Source organism: Arachis hypogaea, chromosome 17 (genome assembly GCF_003086295.3).
Source record: "Arachis hypogaea cultivar Tifrunner chromosome 17, arahy.Tifrunner.gnm2.J5K5, whole genome shotgun sequence".
Classification (NCBI taxonomy): Eukaryota; Viridiplantae; Streptophyta; class Magnoliopsida; order Fabales; family Fabaceae; genus Arachis; species Arachis hypogaea.
In genome coordinates this window covers 9,664,634-9,688,016 of record NC_092052.1, presented here as the reverse complement: position 1 = coordinate 9,688,016, position 23,383 = coordinate 9,664,634, and the positions used below count along the sequence as shown (strand labels likewise).

General features: G+C 34.0%; 3 protein-coding genes across 3 annotated transcripts; 1 reads left to right on the top strand and 2 right to left on the bottom strand.

Annotated features, from left to right (window-relative positions):
• The first annotated feature begins 2,875 nt into the window (after window positions 1–2,875).
• On the top strand, window positions 2,876–8,639 carry LOC112765429 (uncharacterized). The gene is made up of 4 exons (XM_072222304.1): window positions 2,876–3,176; window positions 7,431–7,806; window positions 7,907–8,137; window positions 8,254–8,639. Coding segments are annotated over exons 2-4 (603 nt in total). The 5' UTR covers window positions 2,876–3,176; window positions 7,431–7,436; the 3' UTR covers window positions 8,256–8,639.
• A 1,569-nt stretch (window positions 8,640–10,208) lies between these two features.
• LOC112766134 (uncharacterized) lies at window positions 10,209–10,730 on the bottom strand. The gene has a single exon (XM_025812001.3). The coding sequence runs from the start codon at window positions 10,728–10,730 to the stop codon at window positions 10,209–10,211; it is 522 nt and encodes a 173-aa protein (XP_025667786.1).
• A 4,034-nt stretch (window positions 10,731–14,764) lies between these two features.
• Window positions 14,765–18,637, bottom strand: LOC112764778 (probable inactive receptor-like protein kinase At3g56050). Its single transcript, XM_025810550.3, has 9 exons — window positions 18,028–18,637; window positions 17,761–17,899; window positions 17,455–17,526; window positions 17,237–17,380; window positions 17,007–17,147; window positions 16,562–16,926; window positions 16,031–16,221; window positions 15,811–15,943; window positions 14,765–15,676 (listed from the first exon to the last, which is right to left on the bottom strand). Exons 1-9 carry the CDS (start codon window positions 18,143–18,145, stop codon window positions 15,072–15,074), a joined length of 1,908 nt encoding a protein of 635 aa, XP_025666335.1. The 5' UTR covers window positions 18,146–18,637; the 3' UTR covers window positions 14,765–15,071.
• Between the last annotated feature and the right edge of the window lie 4,746 nt (window positions 18,638–23,383).

The window sequence follows — 23,383 nt, the reverse complement described above, 5'->3', positions numbered from 1 at the left end:
TAATTTTTAAATTCACAAAAATTAAAGTCATTATAATTATAAATACGTAATAAACATAATTATAAACAAATTTTTTGAAACAAAATAATAAAATAAATATTATCTAAAACAAAACAAACATTGTCCAACACATATAATTAAACATTTTCAAGTTAATAATCAATCAAACATAAAATATAATCCAAAATATAATTTAGAACATCTTCAATTATCATCTTCATCCTCTTGTAGATCAATAACATCATAAAAATTTATAAAAAAAATGGTCCTAACAAAAAAATGCCTGGTCCGGCAGGAAGCTCGTCCTACCCCGCCGAAACCCGCCAAAACCCACAGATTAGGTGGTGCGAATTAGGCGGGCTTTTAAGTTTGGCAATCTCAAATTTTAAGTTTAATCTACTTTTTTTGGCAGATTACGCAGGCTGACCCGACGGATTTCGACCCATTTACTACCCCTACTAACCACTAACTCTCAACTATTTATCATTTTAATATTTCTTATAAGAATTTTTTATATTTGTTACTGTATTATATAAAAAAATGAATTTTAGTAGTTATAATAATTATGTAAATCTTGTTAATATTAAAGTCACATTTTTTTTATATTTTAGTAATTTTTTAATACATTTTATAAAAAAATATTACTAAATAATAAAAAATGTTACTTTAATTTTTACAACCGTTTTTAAAACACCATAGTTATTATTTATTAACATAATTACATAAACATAATACAAATGAACTTATAAAAAATATAAATATTAAATAAATATTACAATATTGCCTTGTATGGAAAAACATGTAACAGAAATTCAGGAAACGGTTATTAAATGGACATAAAAAAATCAACACAAGCTTATTAAAGCAAGAAATGAAGAGAAAGCTCAAGATCAACTGAATCTAAATGCGTGAGAAGCATCAACCGGGACGATAGTAGCATTCAAGCAAGAGAAATTTTAGGTAGCAACAATTTTGTCTTATTTTTGCCTTATATTTCACCAAACACTAATTTAAAGTAAACACTCACATACACTAATTTAGTGTTAGCTTGTAACATTCCCCTACGAGTAGTGAGAGTAGGGATGTCAATGGGCTGGGCGGGGCGGGGCATGTCTCTCTGCTCTTCGTTTCCGTTTCCAGAATTAATCCCTGTTTCCGTCCTATTTTTCGTCATGAGGAATAATTGTCCCATTTCTGTTTTTCGTATTCTCTGCGTTTTTCGCGGGACTCCATTCTCTATCTCCTTATATTTAACATTTATATGAAAATTATAATAAAAAATATCAAAAAAACCAAAAAACAAACTATAAAATATTATTACAAACACACAAACATATCTTATCCAAAGTTATATATCCAGAACTATAACATAGCAAATCATAATTTATAAAATAAAATCTTAAATAATAGGATTATGATTTTTCAATGAGTGAAATTACAAAAAAAAAAACCTATATTAGAAATAAAGTAAGGGTTATTAAATAAGTTGAAAAATTCGAAAAATTATCGGAGATAGAGTGGGGATTCCCGATCGGGTTCTCGCGCGCCTGTCTCGGGAGAATTTCGCTCCCCATCCTTATCCTCACGAAAAAAATTTTCCACCGTTGGAGCCCAATTCGAAATGGTTTCCGCAGAAATTCCTAAGTGAGAAGATTTTTAACACCCCTAAATGAGAAGGACAAAAAACCAAAGGACCAGCGGCATAGACAACAGCCTCATACTTACTTCCCGCACCGCCGCGCAAGAGCTTGTTCTTGTTTAGCGAAGCGGGGCGCCACTGAGGCCATAGCTCACATTGGAGAGTAGACCACAGGTCTCAAGAGGAGACCACACAAGCTTAATAGAACTAAAAATAATTGAAAAAAATCAAAATAAAATATATTTGATATTAATATTTTTAATACATAAATAAATACATTAATATTAAGTCTATATTTTAAATACAATATTTATAGTCCAAAAAAATTTAAATGATCATCTAAATAAAGAATTAAGTAGAAATAATTCTGCCAATGAGTAATAGCTCAAATGGCATAGTCTTCCCATATTCAATTAAGAAATTGCGGGTTCGAGTCTTCTATCTTTGGTAAAAAAAAAAAAATAAGTAGAAATAATTCTCTTAACGAGATATTTAATTTCCACAAATTAAAAATAAAAATGAATAGATAATCATACAGAAATAAATTAGCATTGAGACTGATAATGTGATATTTGAATGAATGTAGCTCGAGAAAAAAAAAATATTGTTAAACTATAATATAAAGATCAGTCACCAAAGAAAAACTATAATATAAAGAGAAGAAAAAGAATTAATAATATGATAACATTTGTGATTATACGAGAAGATGCAAGTAATTATATAAACTTTTAAGGATAAAATAATATAACTCACTAAGTTTTTTTTTTTTTTACCAAAGATAGTAGACTCGAACTCGCAACCTCTTAATTGAATATGGAGAGACTATGTTATTTGAGTTATAACTCATTGGTCTAACTATACTATCACTTATCACTGGATTTTGAGATATCATGTCTTAGAAATGACATGTTAATCTTCGGTTGACCTTGAAAGATGTAAATACAGTAGCAAACATCATGACAAAGACTGTAATGAGGGTTATTTCTCTCCAAGTGAAACTTCCATTGCCTTAAAAGGAGTTTGAGAGTAGTATTTAATGAGACTGCCTTTCTTAAGCAATTTCTTATTTTTTATTTTTTATTTTTTAGTTTTTATTTATTTTTTTTTAAGTAAAAAAAAAAAACGGAAGATAATTAATGATTTAGAATTAATTTTTGAAAAGGATTAAATAATTAATGAGAAACGGGCTGTTCAAATCACTTTATTAGCAAATTACAGATTTTACAGGTTAGTTTCACCCTACTCCTTCACAGCTTCACTTAATCAGCGCCTCCAAAACCCTAAGCCAACAAACCCTGCTAAACCTACCACAAGAGCTCCAACCCTCTTCATTTCCAGAGCGTTGCCACTATCGCCGCCTGACCGCCAGCATTTGCCGTCGCTGCCCGTCGAAGGTCTCGTCGGCCATTGTTTCGTGGATCCCCTCCCCCTCTTCGTTGCTTGGTCTTCCTGGATTCGTTGGCGTCGCAGCTTCCGTCATCATCGGCAACGCAGTCTCCGTGGTCATCACTCCAAGCTCACTCCTCCATCACCAAAAGTAAGTCTTGATTAGCTTTCCTTCACCTTATTACTGCATTTCTTTCCTTAGCTTCCTCTTTCACTGTTGTTGCTTCTACTTAAGTTATGATTATTTATCTGACAAAACAAAAAGTTTATATTGACCAAGTTTTTTTTTCTTTCCTTTTAATGTTTAACACTTTTTTCTTTCTATCTAATAACATGATTCCCCAAAATTGCTTATTGCTTTATGTTTCTGCTTCTGCATCTCCTCACTGTCTGGAATTTGGAATATTGGATCTGGGGTACTACTTGTTGGTGAAAATTATTTTTTTTTGTTTGGGTTCTGTTTTTCCTATCTTCTAATGAATTCCTCATCCTTTTGTAATTAGAAAGTTTGTGTACTATGTGAATTCATCATCTCCCTCACTGTCAGGCACGGACCTACATGGAACCATGGGGGGGCACTTGCCCCCACTCTCATTTAATTTTTTTAAACAAAAAAAAATATATACATATATAATATGCCCCCATTTTAAATTTTAAATGATCCCATTACAAATAAATTAAACTAATTATTTAAAACCTTGAATCCATTTTATCTTGCTATCATTTTGATTATGAGTTAACCTAATTAAATTTAGTCTTCTCTCATTCTCAAATCCTAGTCGTCACTCATTTATTCTCTTAAACTCTCTTCTTAGTTTCATATTTTCAACATTTTTTTTCTATTCCTTGTTTAGTGGTCATCTTGTCTTCATCAACAGGTAAATTTTAAATTCTCTATTTTGTTTTATACAGCTCTCTATGATTTTATGTTTTTTTTCAATTTTATTGTTTCTCTTTTCATATTTTCGATTGCAAATTTTAATTCAAACAATTATAGTTTAGGTATTAATCTATTTTTATATTCTCTTCATGAATTTATATATTTTATTTTATTTTTGATTTAGTGATCCTTATTATTTATTTGTTTATCTTTTATTCTATTCTATTATATATAATTATGTTGCATATAAATTTCTAAAGTGAATCGATCAATTTACTAATTTAGAATATATATTTTTTATTTTTAGAAATAATAATGGAAAAATATTTTAAAAGAAAGCTACCACTAGAATCTGAAGTCACTTCATTAGTCTCTTCTAATAAAAAAAAGTTTTTAAAAATCAATGTAAAAAGTTTCATAGTTGATCCTGAACAACGACCCAAAATTTTAAATTATGATATAAATGACAGAGATGAAATTAGACAAATTTATTTGTGAAAAGATCATTGTCAACCAAGAGAATATAATTTTCTACAAACATATTTTGGGACTTTTTTTGGTAAATTTAATGCTGATTGGTTTGATGAATTTAGCAATTAATTGGAATATAGTATTTCATAAGATGCTGTTTTTTATCTCTATTATTATCTTATGAAATCTGATAGTGCGAGTAGTAATGCTTTTATAAAAGAGCTCTTTTTAAATTTAAATTAATATATCTTTTGATAATAATGTGAATTATTTTTGCCCCCTTACCATAAATTTTCTGGGTCCGTCACTGCTCACTGTTCAACATCCCAAATAATTACCTTTTGAGGAAATTGTGTTTCTTTTCCTTCTTATTTCCCTCAAACATAATGTTCTTCGTTCCAGATATTTTTCTTATTAGCTTGACACTAAAAATATTGTTGCTTATTAGCATGAATTTATTCACTTATGTTTGGTGTGCTTATTCATCATTGTGATTAACTCCCAATTTTTTTTGCCAATAGAGGGAAAAAAAGGAAATAACTTTGAATTTACTTTATCAGAAGCTATATTTTTGTTTTACTGGGTATAATATATAATACAAAATCTGAACATATACATAAAAGGTGTATGATAAGATGATAACCCACCAAATTGTTTCATTTAATTCCTAATGGATCTATCTACACGTTCTATCAAATACTCTTAATTATGAGTGAACTGTTTTGTCTACAGATTACTGATATTTATATATATGGACATGGTCCTCCAAAAAAGTGTTCTGCTGAATCATTCATTGGTCCCTGTCCTTCCCTAGCCACGAGTCTTTCTTCATATTTGTTTATCCACCTTAGCTTTGTGTTGGAATTGAGACCCATATTGTCTTTGATGCTAATCTGCTCCATCAATTCCAAATTTTAATGATACCAATGCATGGCCTGTGTTTGATTAATTAATAGTCACTAAACTTAACACTCATCACTAAACCAAAGTTATTGTAAGTATTAGTAAAAATGTAGCTTCATTTTCTTATAATTTTTCAAAATTGCATATAGCATAGAGAACAACATATTTATTAAATTGATCAAATTTAAGAGTCTCAAATAAAATTACTAATTTTCAATCCTTCTAGCTACTAGTTCCCAAGGTAACTAACCCCATATGCTTAGTTTTTGTTCCACTCCACATGTTCTAGGTAGATTTTTTTTAATAAAATAAAATAATTAATATAGTAAATCTTATGATAAGTGTCATGCAAGAATTGTGTTGTCCACCTTGTGCCACTTCTTTGGAGGAACACAGTAGACCCACCTATGTGTATATATTTCATCAAACCCTATGCTCTCAGGAGGGAAGAGGGCACAGCCACTAATGGGGACCTTGTGTTTAGAGTTGTTTCTCTCAACTTTAACAAAATTAATGGTTCTCTTGTACTATTGGCCAATCACCCTTTGAAAGCAAAAGCTCACTAACAAAACAAATAAATAATACTATAAATAGTTTAATAATTTTGTTCTTTTTCTTTGTTAGTTTTGAATTCAGATCATCAACAAAGGATAAGGTATTAGTAGAGAACATGCTTCAGCACTTAGGCTTCTGACACTGATTCTTCTTTTTGTGTTTATACTAATGATGCCACTAAGGGGCTTATGCAATGAGACCATGTGAGAAAAATAAAATTTTAATTTCACTTTAATTAAAGTTACAAGTTAATAATGTTTCTTTTGGGGGTTATCATTAATGTCACAACCCATTGGGAATTGGATTAAGCGTAGCAATAATATGCAATATATAATTGTGATTTGGGAATAACTAAATTGCAATACCATGTGATCTCACTCCTGTATATAGTGGTTTCAGTGTTGTAGTGTATATGATAACTACAAAATTATTAAAGGTGATCTTAACATGTAATATACATAATTAAGCATTCTTTTATTTATTTAATTCTAAAAGGCAACTAGTATTTAATTATATTATGCTTTTTATTTGATCCATGTCTCGCCTGCATGGTTATATCTTGGTGAGCATATTTATTGTCATGTGTCATATATTGATGTCAAAAGTCAAATATGTTTATTGTACAATGGCCATTAATATTCCTTTGTCTTCAAACTGTTTTTCTTTTTTTTTCCCCTTTTCATTTATTCAAAAAAACTTAATGTATCTTCTCTATTTTTTTATAACTCAATTAACATTAATATTTTTTTAATTTGATTACATTTTTATAGTATAGGCTGATAAATTAATTTGAGTTTATTTTAAATTTGAAAAATTGAATGGGGTTTATATATTTAAAGCCTCCATCAAAAAGCTGAAAGTGATCAATTGAAGATTTTTCAGTTCGCACGGAGGCGAAAAGGGATAGGGTTTATCCCATCGAAACCTTTGAAGGATTAAGACAAATTTGTTTATTCACTTTATTGTTATTCTTTTCCCATCTTGTTTCGCCCAATTTTTTTGTTTAATCCATTATCAATGTTACGAAACAAATAAAAAGATGCTTCAAACACACCGCATCATTAGTTTGTGATGCCGACTTAAAGAACCAAACAATTCTCTGTTTTTGTCTGTCTTCTATCTTTTAGATGTTCAATTTTTTGTATTTGATTGTAAGAAAATATCTTAGAATAAATAAATATATTTTAAAAAAGATCTTCAATCAAATACCCAAGCATACGTTGCGGATTTAAAAAAAAAAAAAATCTTATCCTTTGTATTTTTTGAATAATTATTTTTGTTATTGAATTCTGTTGCTGAAGGTTTGAGTTTTTGTGTACTATTGAGTTTTACATTGTTCTTCTGCTAATTGTCTAATGACCTTATGTTGTGTAAAGGATTAATCAAATGCCTGGGAAACCTTGGTACACCATTAGTAGTGCAGCTAGAACTGATGCTGCCCCTGATTATCAAACTCAAGCTAGTTTGGTGAGTTAAGTAATGTTGGTTTGAGCTTGAAATGTTGATTTGCCTTAGTATAGATTTTTAGTCTTCATCATTTGTGGGAATACTGAATATGGTTGGTTGATTTCCTAACTAATTTGATTTTAACTCAAGGATGGAATGACGGATACGGGAGCTAATACTTCAAGTGCACAGCCACGTGCTAGAGCGCCCCCACTTCCGCATTCTTACAATAGTGCTCGACAATCTCGTGTTAATGCTGTACCATTTCGACCACCGCGCAATGAAAGACGGCTGGCTCCGTCAAGTGACATGGGTGACACTCGAGCTCCAGCAACACGCACAGAGCATTGGGATCGTGATGAAGTTGTCGATGTCTATTCGGAAGATGAAGATTATGACCCAGAGACGGATGAGGTTGAGTCGTTCGATGACCATGTCGACGACTTGTTTGCCGGACAAGAAGCTGAACATCAGGGCAATGCTAACAGCCACAAAGACATCGATTTTTGGGAAGTTGATGTCATTGGTATCATTTTTTGCCCGTATCTTAGAAACTATAATTAATCTTTTCCTTGAATCTAATTCTCTGGGTAACTCTAATGTTGTACGCTTTTTTCCTTCCTTAGAAAATGGCTTGACACAACAGAAGGAGATTGCAGAACTTAAGGCACAGTTAGCAGAACTAAAAGCAGAGGTAGCAGAGATGAAGGCAGAGGGACAGATATTGGAGAGTTTGTTAGCAGAGATGAAGGCAAAGAGACAGATAATGGAGAGGTTGCTAAGATACTTAATCCAGCAACAAGGAGATAATTTGCCACCTGACATAGTTGCAGATCTAGATTCTTTGGGAAGTGCATGTAATTTTTTCCCCATATCTTAGAAACTATAATTAATATTTTCCTTGAATTCTAATTCTCTGGGTAACTCTAATGTACGCTTTTTTCTTTCCTTAAAAAACGGCGTGACATAACAGAAGGAGTATCAGAAGAAGATTGCAGAACTTAAGGCAAAAGTTGCAGAACTAAAAACCAAGGTAGCAAAGGAGAAGGCAAAAAGACAGACAATGGAGAGTTTGTTAAGATATCTATTCCGTCAACAAGAAGATAATTTGCCACCTGACGTAGCTGCAGATCTAGATTCTTTGGGAAGTACACCGACCTTATCCCGTGCAAGATCATCTTCTGGCACTAATGATCTACATGATAAATCATGAGTTTGAGTCAACAGAAATAGATACACTTGAATCTGATCACTTTTTAATTGTTCACTGTTTAATTACTTTTGCATTATTTATTTCTAGTTTATGTCATTGATGCACTTAGGACAAATTACTATTATATATATTGATTTTTGTGTATATATTTTCAGTATTTTGGTTTTTAGTTTGAATGATTCTTTATTTTATTAAATTAAAGCAACACACGTAGTGGAACAACGTAAAAGGAATTAAACAATTGATCATATATTAAAAAAATTAGTTTAAAAAAACTGTAATGCATCATTTGGCTGGCGGTTACGAATCCGCCGCCATAATAGAAACAATGTATTTTGGTAGTTGAGATTTTGCGCCGGTTATTAACCGCCGCAATATACAAGTAGGCTTGGTTACGTTTTTGGTAGCATTTAGAACTGCTGCCAAACCAATGTGCGGCAAAATATCAACTAGTAGTGATTATTCCAACCGTTACTATAAACTGCCGCTAAAGGTTTTGTCGCTCCCTATCTTGGAGCGGATTGGCAAGTGCCGCTATCCGACTCCATAACAGCTGTCGGATGTGGTGTAATGTGTGTTTTTGTATATTTAAAAAAAAAGTCCGACTAAAGCAATTCGTCTCCTACAGATTGTTAGCCTCCAAAACTTTACAAAATACCACAACATCCAATAATGAAACATTACACCAAAACTAACCCAATATCCAAAAAATGAGCCAATTAGTTACTGTTGGGAGTGAAAAAAAAATTTTTTCAAGAGTATTTGTTTATTGTGTTTACTATTTTTAAATAAGTTATCATACTTTTTAACAAAAAATAGAGAGAAAATTAAAGTAAATGATAAACATGTATTGAAGTCGTTTTTACCTAATACAAGAATAACACTATTTATAGGGATATTACCAACTAACCTCATAAATATTTATCTACTAACTACTAACTTTCAACTACTTATCATTACTTTAATACTTCTTATAAAATCTTTAACAGCTAAATTATAAGAAATTTTTTGTATTTGTTATTGTATTATATAAAAAAAAGAATTTTAGTAGTTATAATAATTATACAAATATTGTTAATATTAAAGTCACATTTTTTTTATATTTTAATAATATTTTTTAATACATTTTTAAAAAAAATATTACTAAATAATAAAAAATACTACTTTAATTACATAAACATAATACAAATGAACTTATAAAAATATAAAACTATTCGTTAAAACACTAATATCAGCAATAATTATAATTTTGGACAATAATATGCAATCATCTTACAATAATGAAAATCAACTAATAATTTGTGAATAATTCTAAGAACAAAAATAAATAAATATTACAATATTGCCTTGTATGAAAAAACATGTAACAGAAATTCAGGAAACGGTTATTAAATGGACATAGAAAAATCAACACAAGCTTATTAAAGCAAGAAATGAAGAGAAAGCTCAAGATCAACTGAATCTAAATGCTTGAGAAGCATCAACCGGGACGACTAGTAGCATTCAAACGAGAAATTTTAACAATTTTTTCTTATTTTTGCCTTATAGTTGACCAAACATTAATTTAAAGTGAAGACTCACGTAAAGTTATCTTTATGTAAAGTTGATAGTTAAAAATCGTTAGATAATTTAACGTGTCTAACTGAATTGTCATCTAATAATTTTTTACTATCAATTTCACGTGAAAGACAACTGCATTAGTTTAATTTTTTTTTTTAGTGTTGGCTTGTAACATTTCCCTGCGAGCAATGAGAGGGACGAAAAGCCAAAGGACCAGCAGCATAGACAACAGCCTCATAGTTACTTCCGGCGCTGCCGCGCAAGAGCTTGTTCTCGTAGCGAAGCGGGGCGCCACTGAGGCCATAGTTCACATTGGAGAGTAGGCCACAGGTCTCAAGAGGAGACCACACAAGCTTAACATAACAAGAGTGAAGTGGATGATCAAGTATATAGTTTTTCATCTTGAACCCTTCAAGTTGTGCATACATGTAACCGTTCTTGTCTGTGTCAAAGACCTTGTAATAGAAAACTTGACCCTTGTAGTTCTTGCATGTCACGCTTACTTTTGCCGAACCTACTGGCTTGGCTTCACTTAGTGACCAGGTTCCAAGGTGATCACAACTTTGGCAATATACCATAGCTTCAACCACTACATCGTTGGCTTCTATGTTGGGAGTGATTGCAAGAATTAGAAACAGGGTAGAAAGTACAAGGAAGCTTCTAATCATGTAAGCCATTGATGATTCGAATAAAGGGATTGGCAATTGAAGAAGCATTGGATAGATGGGTATATATAGAGTTGTTATAAGGATTAAGGAGACGGAGTTGATCAAACTCCTCATTCCTCAACGTGCTTTCCACCATGCTACCAACAATTTTGGCTCTTATGATCTCTCTACGTGAATCCCATCTTCTAATGCGAGTTGGCATCTTGAAATTTGAGGGGTGAATACCCACATCCTTCCCCTAACAACTTTTTCGAATAAATAGGACGCCCCCAACTAAAAAAACACACCATTCTCGGCCTTTATTCTTTTAACTTCCGTGAAATCGATTAGTCACTTTCTCGATAAACTCTTTTTTGAGCGAATGGAACGTGCCTATACGGTACGTTAATCACTTGATCTATTAATTATGTACTCGTTAGACAGATTTTTTTATTGGAACTTCGTGGTCTTTATAGTAATTGTCAAAAACAGTTTAAAATATTTTTTCTATTTTTTTGGTTTTTTTATATACATTGACTAAATTTATTGTGTAAAATATCAATAATTTTTAATTTTTTATTTATTTATAGAAGATATATATATTAATAAGAATGGCATTGCTAATTGTTGTTATCAATCTTATCTATTTATTACTAATGATTCTAAAATGTTGATATTTGAATCTTTGATATTATATCTATATAGTTAGTTGACATAAATATTCTGTCTATTTTAAATAAAATATTATGTTAACTTTTTTATTATTTATTATAAAAGAATTTAATTTTGATACACTGTCAGTGTAAAATAATTTTATGTGTATCTAATTATACGATGTCACATCAATAAAAATAACTATTTTTTATATTCACCGCGTAAATAGTTATCCAAAAGAACGGATGTGATTATACGACTGTGTAAAACGCTTTACATTGTCAATGCATAAAAATAAAAATCATTATAAAATAGAATACACACTTCTCCTAATAATAATGAATTTATGTGAATTATGATGGTTAATTTAAATTGAGTATACCTAAAACTTAAAATAATCCAAATATTATAATATCTTAACAATTTTTCTAAACAACAATAAAAAATTAAAAAATATATTATCAATTTAATTTTTATAAGTAAAAAAAATTTCTTCTAATTAGCACTTAATCACAAATAAGTAGTTTAATACTAGTATTTTTTCCGTAATAATATTACGAAAATATAAATCTTTTGAAACCATATTGCCTTTATTATTACATTATAGATTATGGCAGAAAAGATTTATAGAATTAAATTATTTTTACAAAAAGATTGTAGAGAAAAAAAAAGTCTCCGTTGACTAAGAATACCAAAGTTTTCATAAGTAAAAAAATTAATTAATAAATTTTTTAGTTATTATTTTTATATGAAAAAGTTTAATTTTTTTACCAACAATTAATTTTAATATTCATTATCTAAAATTTGTGTGTATACTTTTACATTTGATTATGTACTTCTCTCTATATATAAAATTATAATTAGATATTAGTATAAAAAAAATTTATATTGATAGTTATAAAATTAACTCTGAATAAAAATTTTTCTAAACAATTGAATCTTGATTCGAATTATTAATCACAACATTAGTATTTTTTTCTAAATTATATGTAATAAATATTTGAAAGAAGAGAAGTGAAAATGTAAATTAGAAAGATAAGCGGTAAAAATTTAAAACTAAAAAAATATGTATATAATGATAAATTAATAATATTTTTTTATGTAAATAATATTATAAATTTAATATATTTCTTATAATTTTATAAATTTATTTGAATTATATTATTTTAATAATTTTATTTTTTGCATAACAAAAAAGTAGAGAGAAATAGAGAACGAGAGAAAAAAGAGAGAGAAAGATAAAGAAAGAAAAAAATTATTTTAATTATAATGAAAGAATATTTCATGATATATTTTAGTTTGTCAAGTTAGTAATATAAAATATAAATTATAAGTTATATATAGAGTGGGAAAGGTATAGAGAAAAAAAAAAAGAGAGAAGTAAATAAGAAGATTTAGGAAGCAAGAGAGTTTATTAATTTTGGAAGAAAATATTTCATCTCAATTTTAATGAGAGTGTCATGTGACATATTTTGGTTGTTAAATTATTAATATAATATAATTATATTTTAATTTTAATTTTAATTTAATTTTAATTACAATTAGAAAATATTAGGTTGCATATTTTGATTGTCAATTTCATAATTAATCATTGATAATGATATATAAGAGAGATATAGTTGGTGAAAGAATGAGAGAGATAAAGAAAGGAAGAGAAGGAAAAAGAGAACTCTTTAATTTTGGAGAGAAAAATTTGATTTCAATTGTAATAGAAGAGTGATATATGACATATTTTAGTTGTAAAATAATAAAATTAGTAATATATAATAGATATAATAAATATCACTTAGACATGTTTCATTAATTCAAAGAAAAAACATTGACGGAAGAATTAACCAGTTTTACATAAGTAAAGATTAAGATCCAACAGATTTTTTTTTTTGTTGAAGGTCTTGTTATTTTTTAGATCTGCAACCAAGGGTGTACATCAGTACATGGGTCAAGTGAAGTCGCGGGCCTTGACCTAGATTCGACCTTAAATAATGACCGGATCTATTTTTGAGATCTTTACTTGGTCCTAGATCTGATGAAATCACACTAATTTCGGGTTATATTAAAATTAGGTATAGACCGGTGAAATTTGAGTCTTGATAAGCTTTATGTTAAAAAAATATGATACATTATTTATAAAGAAGAAAAAAGCATACTTATTACTGAGAAGTTGATATCTATATTTGAACTTGAATTTGTCTATAAATTCTAATTTTAAGCTTTTTTGATCTATTTTCTTATTCAATAAGTGTGATTAAAAACAAAATAATAAACTTATAATTGATATAATATAATATTAAAATTAATTAAAAAATATTTTTTTTAGTTTCTTTGTACACAAAACCGGGTGAAGCCAGACTCATCTTGACCCATTTTTAACCTTAAATAATGACTGGGTTTATTTTTAAATTTTTATTCAGCCTTAGACCCAACAAAATCACAATAAATTAGTCTTTAAAGTGTTCATATCGGACCGATCATGTACACCCTATTTGCAACAAATATCTAACTAATTGGGGGATACTATAAGAAATAAAAAATACTATAAATTTTTATAACATATCAAAATAATTCTATAATAATATCAGTCGAATAATTCATCATTTTTCTTTCTAAAACGGGCAGTGGTAAATGTGGTATATAGCTTCAATTATCTTTAAAAAATATGACATTTTTTTTTAACAAAACTAGTCGACAACTGTGATAGATGGGTTTCTAGTAATTTTAACATAAATCATGAGCAGTAATTTACCCCATATTCGTAGAAAAAATTCTTGACATCAAGTATATCTTTTTTTTTTTTTTTAAAAGATACCTAACAATGTCTGCTTAGTCCTAAATTTTGTTCCTACAGGTCCAATGGGTAAATTTAAAGCATATGATGTCTACCAAGAACGGTCAAATTTCTATGTATACATCAGGTCGATTGAATGCAATAACATTGAGTCCTTTTAGCATTGTTTTTAAGAAATAGAAATTCAGAATGTATTACACACATCACTTACTTTAGATCAATGAACGTGAGAAGAACTACGGATAAATTGATTATGTTCTTATGAAGAAAAATATCTTGAATGGACTTGAAAAGAGCTGAAAATAAACTGATATACGTAACGGCCTATAATACACCAACACAACACGATATAGAATATGCGAATATACAAATTTTATACGATACAAAAACATAATATATATAAAATATAAAGTATTTTTTAGATAAATTATAATGATATTTTAATATTTTATTAATATTAAAATATAAAATTATTTTTTTATTATTTTTAATAATTTTTAATTATATAAAATATTTAAAATATTTTTTATTTTAATAAATAATAATATATATTATTTTTAAACTCATCTAAAAATACATATTAAAAATAAAAGTGGATACACTGACACATAATAATATTTAGATATTTTTAAACATGTCCAAAAAATTTTTTTATTAAGACACGGCTGGATATAACAAACACGCGTGTCGGACGAGTGTCAGATAAATATCGTGTCCAAAATGTGTCTGACACAGATACAGCAACTCAGCTAAGTGTCCATATTTCGTAGGTAATAGCTAATTTCTTTGTTCAGTTCCACAAACTACACTTAACAAAATTTACCACTTTTTGATCTCCATTATATACATGTGATTTGCAACATTCCTAATAGATACCTTGAAGTATCAATTTACAAGTGATAGCTATGATTACTCTTGTGAGTTAACTGATTTCATATTGCATCTGCATTAGAAATCTCAAGTTCAGCCCACCAAAGTGGAGAAAGCCTTGGAACTGCAGCTTCAGGTGCTAGTTTTGTTATCTGTCTCAACCTCACACTCACTTGTTTCATTGTTGGTCTCTTCTCTGATTCAGAGTTGCAACAACATTTGATCAATGCAGCAACTTGTTCTAGCTGATCCTCTTGGTAAGATGCTAGTGTTGGATCCACCACTTCTTTGAGTGCTTTGTCACCTTCAAGATAGTGTGTTGCCCAATTCTCAATCAAGCCATTAATACTATCCACAGAATAACAAGGCTTTCCTGTTACCATTTCTAATAGCATGGTACCAAAGCTATGAACATTGCTCTCAAGTGTTGCTGGTGCCATGTCAATGTGTCTTTTGCCCCAAGACTTTGTCTCAGCTGAAGCTGTTTCATATGAGAAACTAAAGTCTGAGATTTTCGCAGCATTGTCCTCGGTTAGATGGATAACTGAAGAATTCAGGTTGGTAAGAGTCATAGAAGGTTCCAACTGGTGCAAATGTTGTAGGCAGTAAGCTGTCCCGGTCGCGATTCGAAGTCTTGTTTCCCAGTCCAAGCGCTCAGCTTCTCTTACTGGAGTTTCAAAGAACATAAATAAGGAAAAGCATATAATATCAAACATATTGTATTAGAACTTGTATGACTTAAAGTTCTAGAGTTCGATCTTTTTTCTTAACTAGAATAACTTCACAATGATAGGTACTCACTGTGTAAATGCTCAAATAGTGTTCCATTTGGGGCGTATTCGAAAACCATCATTCTGGTGAAAGGCTCCTCTTCATCACAATAGCCAATCAGATTGACAAAATTCCTGTGGTTCACTTTGGATAACATGTCTATCTGTAACCGAAATAGCTTAAACAGTTAATAAAACAATTAAGATGTATGCTTAAATTGTAAATCAAAGATGGAGTTTGGTAGTGGTACCTTGTTTCTAAACTGTGCTTCTAAATTCCTTGACCAATCCTTTGATGATGTTACCGAAACAGAAGCTACGGCAATTTCAACACCACTAGACAAAGTCCCTTTATACATTGTGCCAATGGGTGAAGTACCAATTACATTACTAAAATCTTCACATGCTGCTTCAATCTCTGTTCTCTTTAGCTTTGGCACACCTGAAAATAAAAAAATAAAAAAACACTAAGCATGTCATGAATTAAGAGATTAAGAAACCGTTATAGTTGTCATGAAACAACTCATCCCAAAAGCTTAAACTGATAGAAAGAGACAACATGAATGATTATATCTCTGACATTCTCCCTCAAGCAAGAGCCTCTTCTGGGTTTGCTTGATTTTTGCATAGGCCTTATTTTCTTCTTTTATTTGGTTTATGCTATTTTTTCACTTTTGAGATAGCTCTAATACCGTGTCATGAAACCACTCATCCCAAAAACTTAAGTGGATAGGAGGAGGTAACATGAATGGTTATATCTCTAACAATAGTTAGTTATTTACCGGTTACGAATGCCTTCTGAAGCTGTCCACTTAGTCCTGTAGCCCAAGGTCTAACATTAGTCACCTTGTTGATCTTGCAGAGAAATATTCCAATGCATGTAATAAGAAGCAATGCAGCACCACCTATGACTCCAATCTCAACTGGAACTCGATGATTTTTCAAATTGGAACTTCTAGATGCTACTTTAGACTTGGAAGGAGGAGGATTAGAAGCATTTTGTCTAGGGGAATCTGGTGATGAAGCAGGGCTACTAAGTGGTTGATTATATACACGATTATAGCTATCTTCCCCGGCATGAAAGTGTTTCGATTTAGGACTTTGCAGTAGACTCCTGATACCAGTGTTTTGATCAACATTTACATGCCTTGAAACAAACCAAATCATAAAGTGTTAGGACATTTACTAAGATAGAATGATCACTTTTCAATTGATCAAATAACATACCATGAGAAGGATCTTGTTGTACAAGCAGGCCTTTTAGCTGCATCAACTAGCTGCTTTTTATCTACTTGACTTTCTGAAAGCATCTTCAGTTCATCGATTTCGGGGGTGAAACTCACAAGAAACTCATTGTTGTCCAACAAACTGCAATAAGAAGAAATTAACAACATAGTGGTACAAGTTCAATATTTAAGATAGAGTACTTGTTCTAAGAGCATTATTATGATCCCTACAGGATTGACAATGAGATATTACTCCCAAGACCAATAGGTATATGTCCACTCAAGTTGTTGTATCCCAAATCCAAAACCTCCAACTCTTTCAACTCTTCAATTTCTTTGGGGATGATGCCGGAGAGCGAGTTGTTCCTAAAAATACTGCATCATACTCAACAATTAGCAAGGAACTGCATAGATGATGCAAGAGAGTGAGTAACAAACAGTTTTCTTACATGGACTTTATGTGAACAAGGTTGACTAACTCAGGTGCAAGAGTTCCTCCAAGGCAAAGATCTTTCAGATTCCTATGAAGAACATGATGAATTCAACACAGACATTAAAGCAAAGGCTAATAAAAGCTTGCTAAGAATAAAGTAGAAAACAGAACTTGGATGTTTCATTTCATGAACCAAATGAAAAATGAAAAACATACACACTCACTAAAAGAAAATATTACATTCTCTTAATTCCTTATTTCTGTTTCAGGAAATAAATTATGAAGAACACAAAATAACACAGAATACAGAATCAGCACTTACAAGGCCACTACTCTTCCATCTGAACACTCAACACCAAACCAATTACAAGGGTCAAAAACTGCTTCATCATCATACCAATTTGACAAAGCACCAAAAGGGTCACTCACTATTCTCTCCCTCAACTTCAAAAGAGCTTTACCTGCACATATTAAAAAAAAAGGAAAAAGTTTCACTTCTTAGCATTTTGTCAAAGGTACCTAACCATATTGGTCATAGGAGAATTGAATATTACAAAGGTTTCGTCACAAGCTCAAAATATTTCACTACCTTCTTCATTCAAAGTGTAGCACAAGCCAAAGTTTTGAAGTAACAAACACACCACCACGGCAAACCTCAAAACTCCATTAAAATCCATGAACCATCTTAGTTTCAAGCTCTTGCTCATAGTTCTTGTTTATCAATGTACAGAAGAGAACAGATTAAAAAAAATGAACGACCCAGATTGAGTTTTCCTTAAAGAAACGAACTTTGATAAGAGCTTAATCTCAAGCTCTCAAGAACACAACCTTGGAACTTGTCGTGGTACTAAAGAAGCGAAACAAGCAACGTGGGGTGTTATGCTTAAACCACGTTCTGGCACTTGCAAAAGGAGCTTGGTGTTTGAGAGTATGGACCCCAAAAAATAGATGAGAACGCGTTTGTTTGTTCACAATAATTCAAGTTTGGTTTATGCTTGCTTCACTCATTGATTCTGAGCTCATGAAATTGGATTTATGATCCAAGTCATTTCGTACAAATGGTGGTTGGTATTGTTTCTCAATTCTCACCATGTTTTAGTTATCTGCAAATCATACAAAGAAAATGAAGAATATAAATATATTGTCACGTCAAAATACAAAAATAAAATAAAAAAATATTATTATCATGTTATATAATTAGATAGAACCTTACGTACAGTTATCTTTAAGTAAAATTAATAATATGTTAAATAATTTAATATATTTAATTAAATTAAAATTTAACTATTTTTAAATATCAACTTTACACGGCAAATTTTTACCAAGGCATAGTTTACTCTTATCTCATTTAATTCTAAGCGTAAAATTTGATAACCAAGTGGATTTAGTTTTTTAAGGAGTTTAAAAGTATAAAACATGTGGAAATAGAAATTGAAAGAGCAAGACAAGTTCTGAAATTGATTAAAGTAGAGAGTGGAATAGTTACAAGCTTTAATAAAGTTCCTCAACTAGGCTGTATGAAAGGGAGATATATGATAGTTATCTCTTCAAAGACATTGATAAATTTAACCCACAATTTTAATTATAATTTCAAAGACTAAACTTATAACCAAGTTCATTTATAAGGAAAATTGCTGATAAAAATAAGTTTTTAAACATCATTCATATGTTTCTAATTGTTTGACAATGAACTTTTTCACTAATTCAGTTCAAGAGTGTACAAGATGTCTCTGGTACGGGTTGAGAGATGGATCGGGAACCTGTGGGTCGAGGCGGATGCCGGACCACTTGACTGGAGCGATGGGGGGAGGTACCTGCAGAGACACTCCGATGCTCAAGTCAGAATGGATCTGAGAGGTATAAGGTACGTGGAATGAATGAATACCTGGAGGGACCTGAGTCCTCTATTTATAGGTGATGGAGAATATCTTATCTTATCTTATTTGGCTAAGATAAGGGAGACGTTTGAATTCGAAAGTCGGTTAGGAGTCTGAGAGTGCCGTTTTCAGGCCTTCTAGAAGTGAGGAACGGGTCGGACCCGGGGAACCGGTGTTGGGTTCGGTCTTGGATCCGGGATGGTGGGCCGGATCCGTAACAGTTGCCCCCGCAGCGGGGGAGCGAACTTGGTCGGTCTGTCGCTGAAAGGTGCGATGTTTTGTCCGTGGGCTTCAGTTTGTCTCGGGAGTTCGTTTCTTGGAGGGAGATCGGTGCCTCGGCTCCGGTTTCGCTTGAAGGCTCGTCTGACCGTTTTTTGGTTTGACGTGACTCCTCCGATTCTGCCGTGTCTGTTGCGTTCTTCGAGGCTTTATTAGCTTCTTTTCTCGAGGGAGGGTCATTAAATGTGAAGGGACGTTTTCCCTCTTCTGCCCCTACTAGCTTTAACTGCGCCTAGGGGCAATTGCGTCTTTTTACCCCTCTCTTTGAAACCGTTTTGGATTTTTTATTTCAGTTCCCTCGCTCGTTTCCCTTTCTTTTTCCTTTTTCCATTCTCTTCTGAAGAATTTCTATCTGAACAGAAAGTCTCCTCCTTTCTTTGTGGTCTTTCGTTTTTTGGTTTTTGCTTGCTGCTTCTGCTTTTCGAGCTTTCTCAAGTGTTCTTTCTGCATTTCCAGGTTAGCGCGTTTCGCTTATTCTTTCCTGTTATTTTGTGAATGCTGCTCTGTCTTTTGCCATGCATTGTTCTGCCTGTTTTTAGTTTTGCGTTTGAACTAGTTTCTTTGGGGGGGTAGTTGTTGAGTTTTTGGAGGGGTTGAGCACCGCCGTGTTCATTCGGTGATGGCGGTGTACCGCCGCGTTGGTTTGGTAGTGGTGTGTAGGTTTCTGTCTTGCTTCTGTCTAGGGTTAGCAGGCTGATGGTGGTGCTCCTCCCTGTTTTAGGTATGCAACGGCGGAGAAATGAGGGTGTGAGAGCTCCAGTAGCCCCTTCCAGGGGCGTTCCGAATCGTTATGGTTGGGTGACTAGTGATGTATGGGGCGTTCCGTCGCGGATGACGGAGGGCGACCTTCAACGGCTCCGTGATCAGGGGGCCATCTGTGGTGGTGGTGATGAGGAGGGGCGGTATGAGCTCGTCCTCCCGGATGCCGACGAGCGCGTTTGTTACTTGAATCTGCATTCCCCCACCGTTCCGGATTGGATGTGGGTTTATGAGTCGATGTTCACTCGGCTTGGCGTGCGACTCCCCTTCTCGCCATTTGTTCAGGATCTGTTGAGTCGGTGTTCCGTGGCGCTGTCTCAACTTCACCCGAACAGCTGGGCTGCTGTGCGGTCGTTTGAGTTGGTGTGCCGGTATCTCGACCTTCCGGCTTCCGTTCCTGTTTTTCTTTTTCTTTTCTTATGCACTCTCCCGACTAAGGAGGGGAAGCATAAGAAGGGGTATATGTCTTTCCGTGCTCAGCCTCATCACCGTATTTTTGGCTTATTTGAGGATTCTTTTCATGGTTTTAAATGGGAGTATTTCAAGGTGCGTCCTGTCCAGGGGCACCATCCATTCTGGCTGTCGCCGGAGGGCGTACGTCGGTTTCCGACATACTGAAATTTCCAAGCTGGCCCGTCTGTTCTGACTAAATTCACCTACGATGGTTTGTCCCAGGAGGATAAGGACGTTGCCAATGTTTTGTGGCATTTGTTTGGTGAGCGTCCGTTGAATCCTCGGGACGTTATGGGGGATCCCGAGGCTTGTCGGGCGTATATTGGTGTGTGCCTTGTATTTTTCCCGATTTTATGTGTTCTATTTTTCTCTTTTTGTAACTTACTTTGTTATTTTTTATTTCTTTCAGTTGAGATGGCTGGTGGGTTGACTTCTCTGGCTAGGTTGAAGGCGGCGATGGGCCGGGAGGAGGGATCCTCGTCTCCTTCTACCCCTGTCTCCAATCCTGCCGTGGAATCTCTACAGGTTTCCCAGGAGGTGATTTCCTCGGCTGCACGGGCCGAGGTTCAAGTTTCCCCTGGCCCTGTGAACTCTCCTAAGGTTGTGGTAGTGTTGGCTGCTGAGGCTTCTCGGAAGAGAAAGAGGCCCGAGGACCCGAGCAGTGAGACTTTTGAGGAGGGTTTGGTGCCAAGTGTGATGGACCGTCGTTTTGATGCCCCGGGTTTTATTGATCAGCATTTGATGCCTGGTACGGAGCCTTATTTTGATGGCTGTGACGTCTCGTTCCAGGCCAAGTCAGTGTATCGTGCTCTCCTTCGCTCTGCTGTTGTTGTTCGGAAGGCTGAGCCCGTGATGGCTCAGGTCGGTTTATTGGACAAGAAACTTCGCCAATCTCAGGCTGAGGTGGCTAAGTTGAAGGAGGAGCTCGAGGCTGCCGAGATTGCGAGGAGGAAGGCGGTGAAGTCTTCTGAGGAAGCCGGGGCGGAGATTCTCCGGCTTTCCGAGGTTGAGACTTCACTCCTTTCTCAGCTGGGCGAGGAGCGGCGCAAGGCTTCCGATGCGGGTTCCCGGGCTGCCGTACTTCTTGGCGAGACGGAGGCTCTGAATGCCGAGGTTGCTGCATTGAAGAGGGAGAAAACGGAGCTGTTGGCCGATGCTAAGGATGCAATTGCTGCTACCGAGGAGACGATGAAGGCGCAGGCCCTGGTGCTTGCTCCGGGAGTGGATGTGTCCGTGATGGGAGCATTCAAGACCGTTCGTGATGGCCGGATAGTCGACCTCGAGTAGCTATATCTTTGTAATTTTTGTTCTCCCGCTCTTTTAGACTAACTTTGTTTTTTGGATACTTTTGGTTTGGCCGTGGGTCGTGTAACCGTGACTTCGTAGCTTTTGGATTTTGTTTTAACAACTTTTCGAGCCGTTCGGGCTCTTTTCGTATGTTCCATTTTAAAGCTATTCCGTTTAATTAATCTTCTTCCCATATTTGGGATGAGTGGACCGTCGTGTGGTCGGGTTTATATGGATATCCGTGGGTTGGGCCCGGAGGGTGATCGGTCCTCCAGTTGTGGCCGTGTTTTTGTTCCGTATTGTGTGAAAAAAAAAATAAAGAATTTAGGGATAGCTTTGTAATGTGATTTTATTGATGGGTGGGCCTCGTTAAAACCCTCCGTTGTTGGCGGGAAAGAGTACCCGAGTTTGATACATAGGCGTAGTTTTGAAATGTAAATGTAAATTTGCAACCACTGAATAAGTAAAGCGAAAGCGTAAAAGAAATCGGGGGAGGGGGGGAATGGAGACCTGAGTTGGTTTTAGGAGTAGTATCGCCGTAAGTTGGCGGCGTTCCACGTTCTTGGGACTTCGTTACCGTTAAGCCGTTCGAGCTTGTACGCTCCTTTCCCGATTGCAGTTTTGACTCTGTATGGTCCCTCCCAGTTGGGGGCGAGTTTCCCTTCTTCCGGGGTTGGGGGACCGATGTTGTTTCGTCGTAGGACGAGGTCGTCTGTTGTGAACTCTCGCCGAATGACTCCGTGGTTGTATTTTAGGCTGATTCTTTGTTTTAGGGCTAGCTCTCTGAGATGGGCTACGCTTCTTATTTCGTCAGTGAGGTCTCGTTCTGCTTCTTCGTCGTTGCCTCCGATTGTTCTTCGCGGGCTTGGGTCGCCGATTTCAACTGGGATGATAGCTTCCGTGCCGTAGGTTAGTCGAAAGGGGGTTTCCCCGGTAGCTGTCTGGGGGGTCGTGCGGTACGACCATAAGACCGATCCGAGTTCGTCCGCCCATAGCCCTTTGGCTTCGTCGAGTCGTTTCTTGAGGCCTTTGACTATTATTTTGTTTGCTGATTCCACCTGCCCGTTTGTTTGGGGGTGTTCTACCGAGCTAAAGCGGTGGGATATGCGTAGTCCGTTTAGGAATTCCTTGAATTTTGTGTCGGCGAACTGGGTTCCGTTGTCCGAGATGACGATCTCGGGGATCCCGAATCGGGTGATGATTTGTCGCCAAAGGAATTTTCGACATTGGGTCGCCGTGATAGAGGCTAGCGGCTCGGCCTCGATCCATTTGGTGAAGTAGTCTATGGCG

Coding starts and splice junctions, on each gene's coding strand:
- LOC112765429 (XM_072222304.1), top strand. CDS start 7,437: ATGACGGATACGGGAGCTAATACTTCAAGTGCACAGCCACGTGCTAGA. Junction 7,807..7,906: donor TTGGGAAGTTGATGTCATTG/GTATCATTTTTT, acceptor TTCCTTCCTTAG/AAAATGGCTTGACACAACAG.
- LOC112766134 (XM_025812001.3), bottom strand. CDS start 10,730: ATGGCTTACATGATTAGAAGCTTCCTTGTACTTTCTACCCTGTTTCTA.
- LOC112764778 (XM_025810550.3), bottom strand. CDS start 18,145: ATGAGCAAGAGCTTGAAACTAAGATGGTTCATGGATTTTAATGGAGTT. Junction 17,527..17,760: donor GATGGAAGAGTAGTGGCCTT/GTAAGTGCTGAT, acceptor TGTTCTTCATAG/GAATCTGAAAGATCTTTGCC. Junction 17,381..17,454: donor CTTGTTCACATAAAGTCCAT/GTAAGAAAACTG, acceptor AGTATGATGCAG/TATTTTTAGGAACAACTCGC.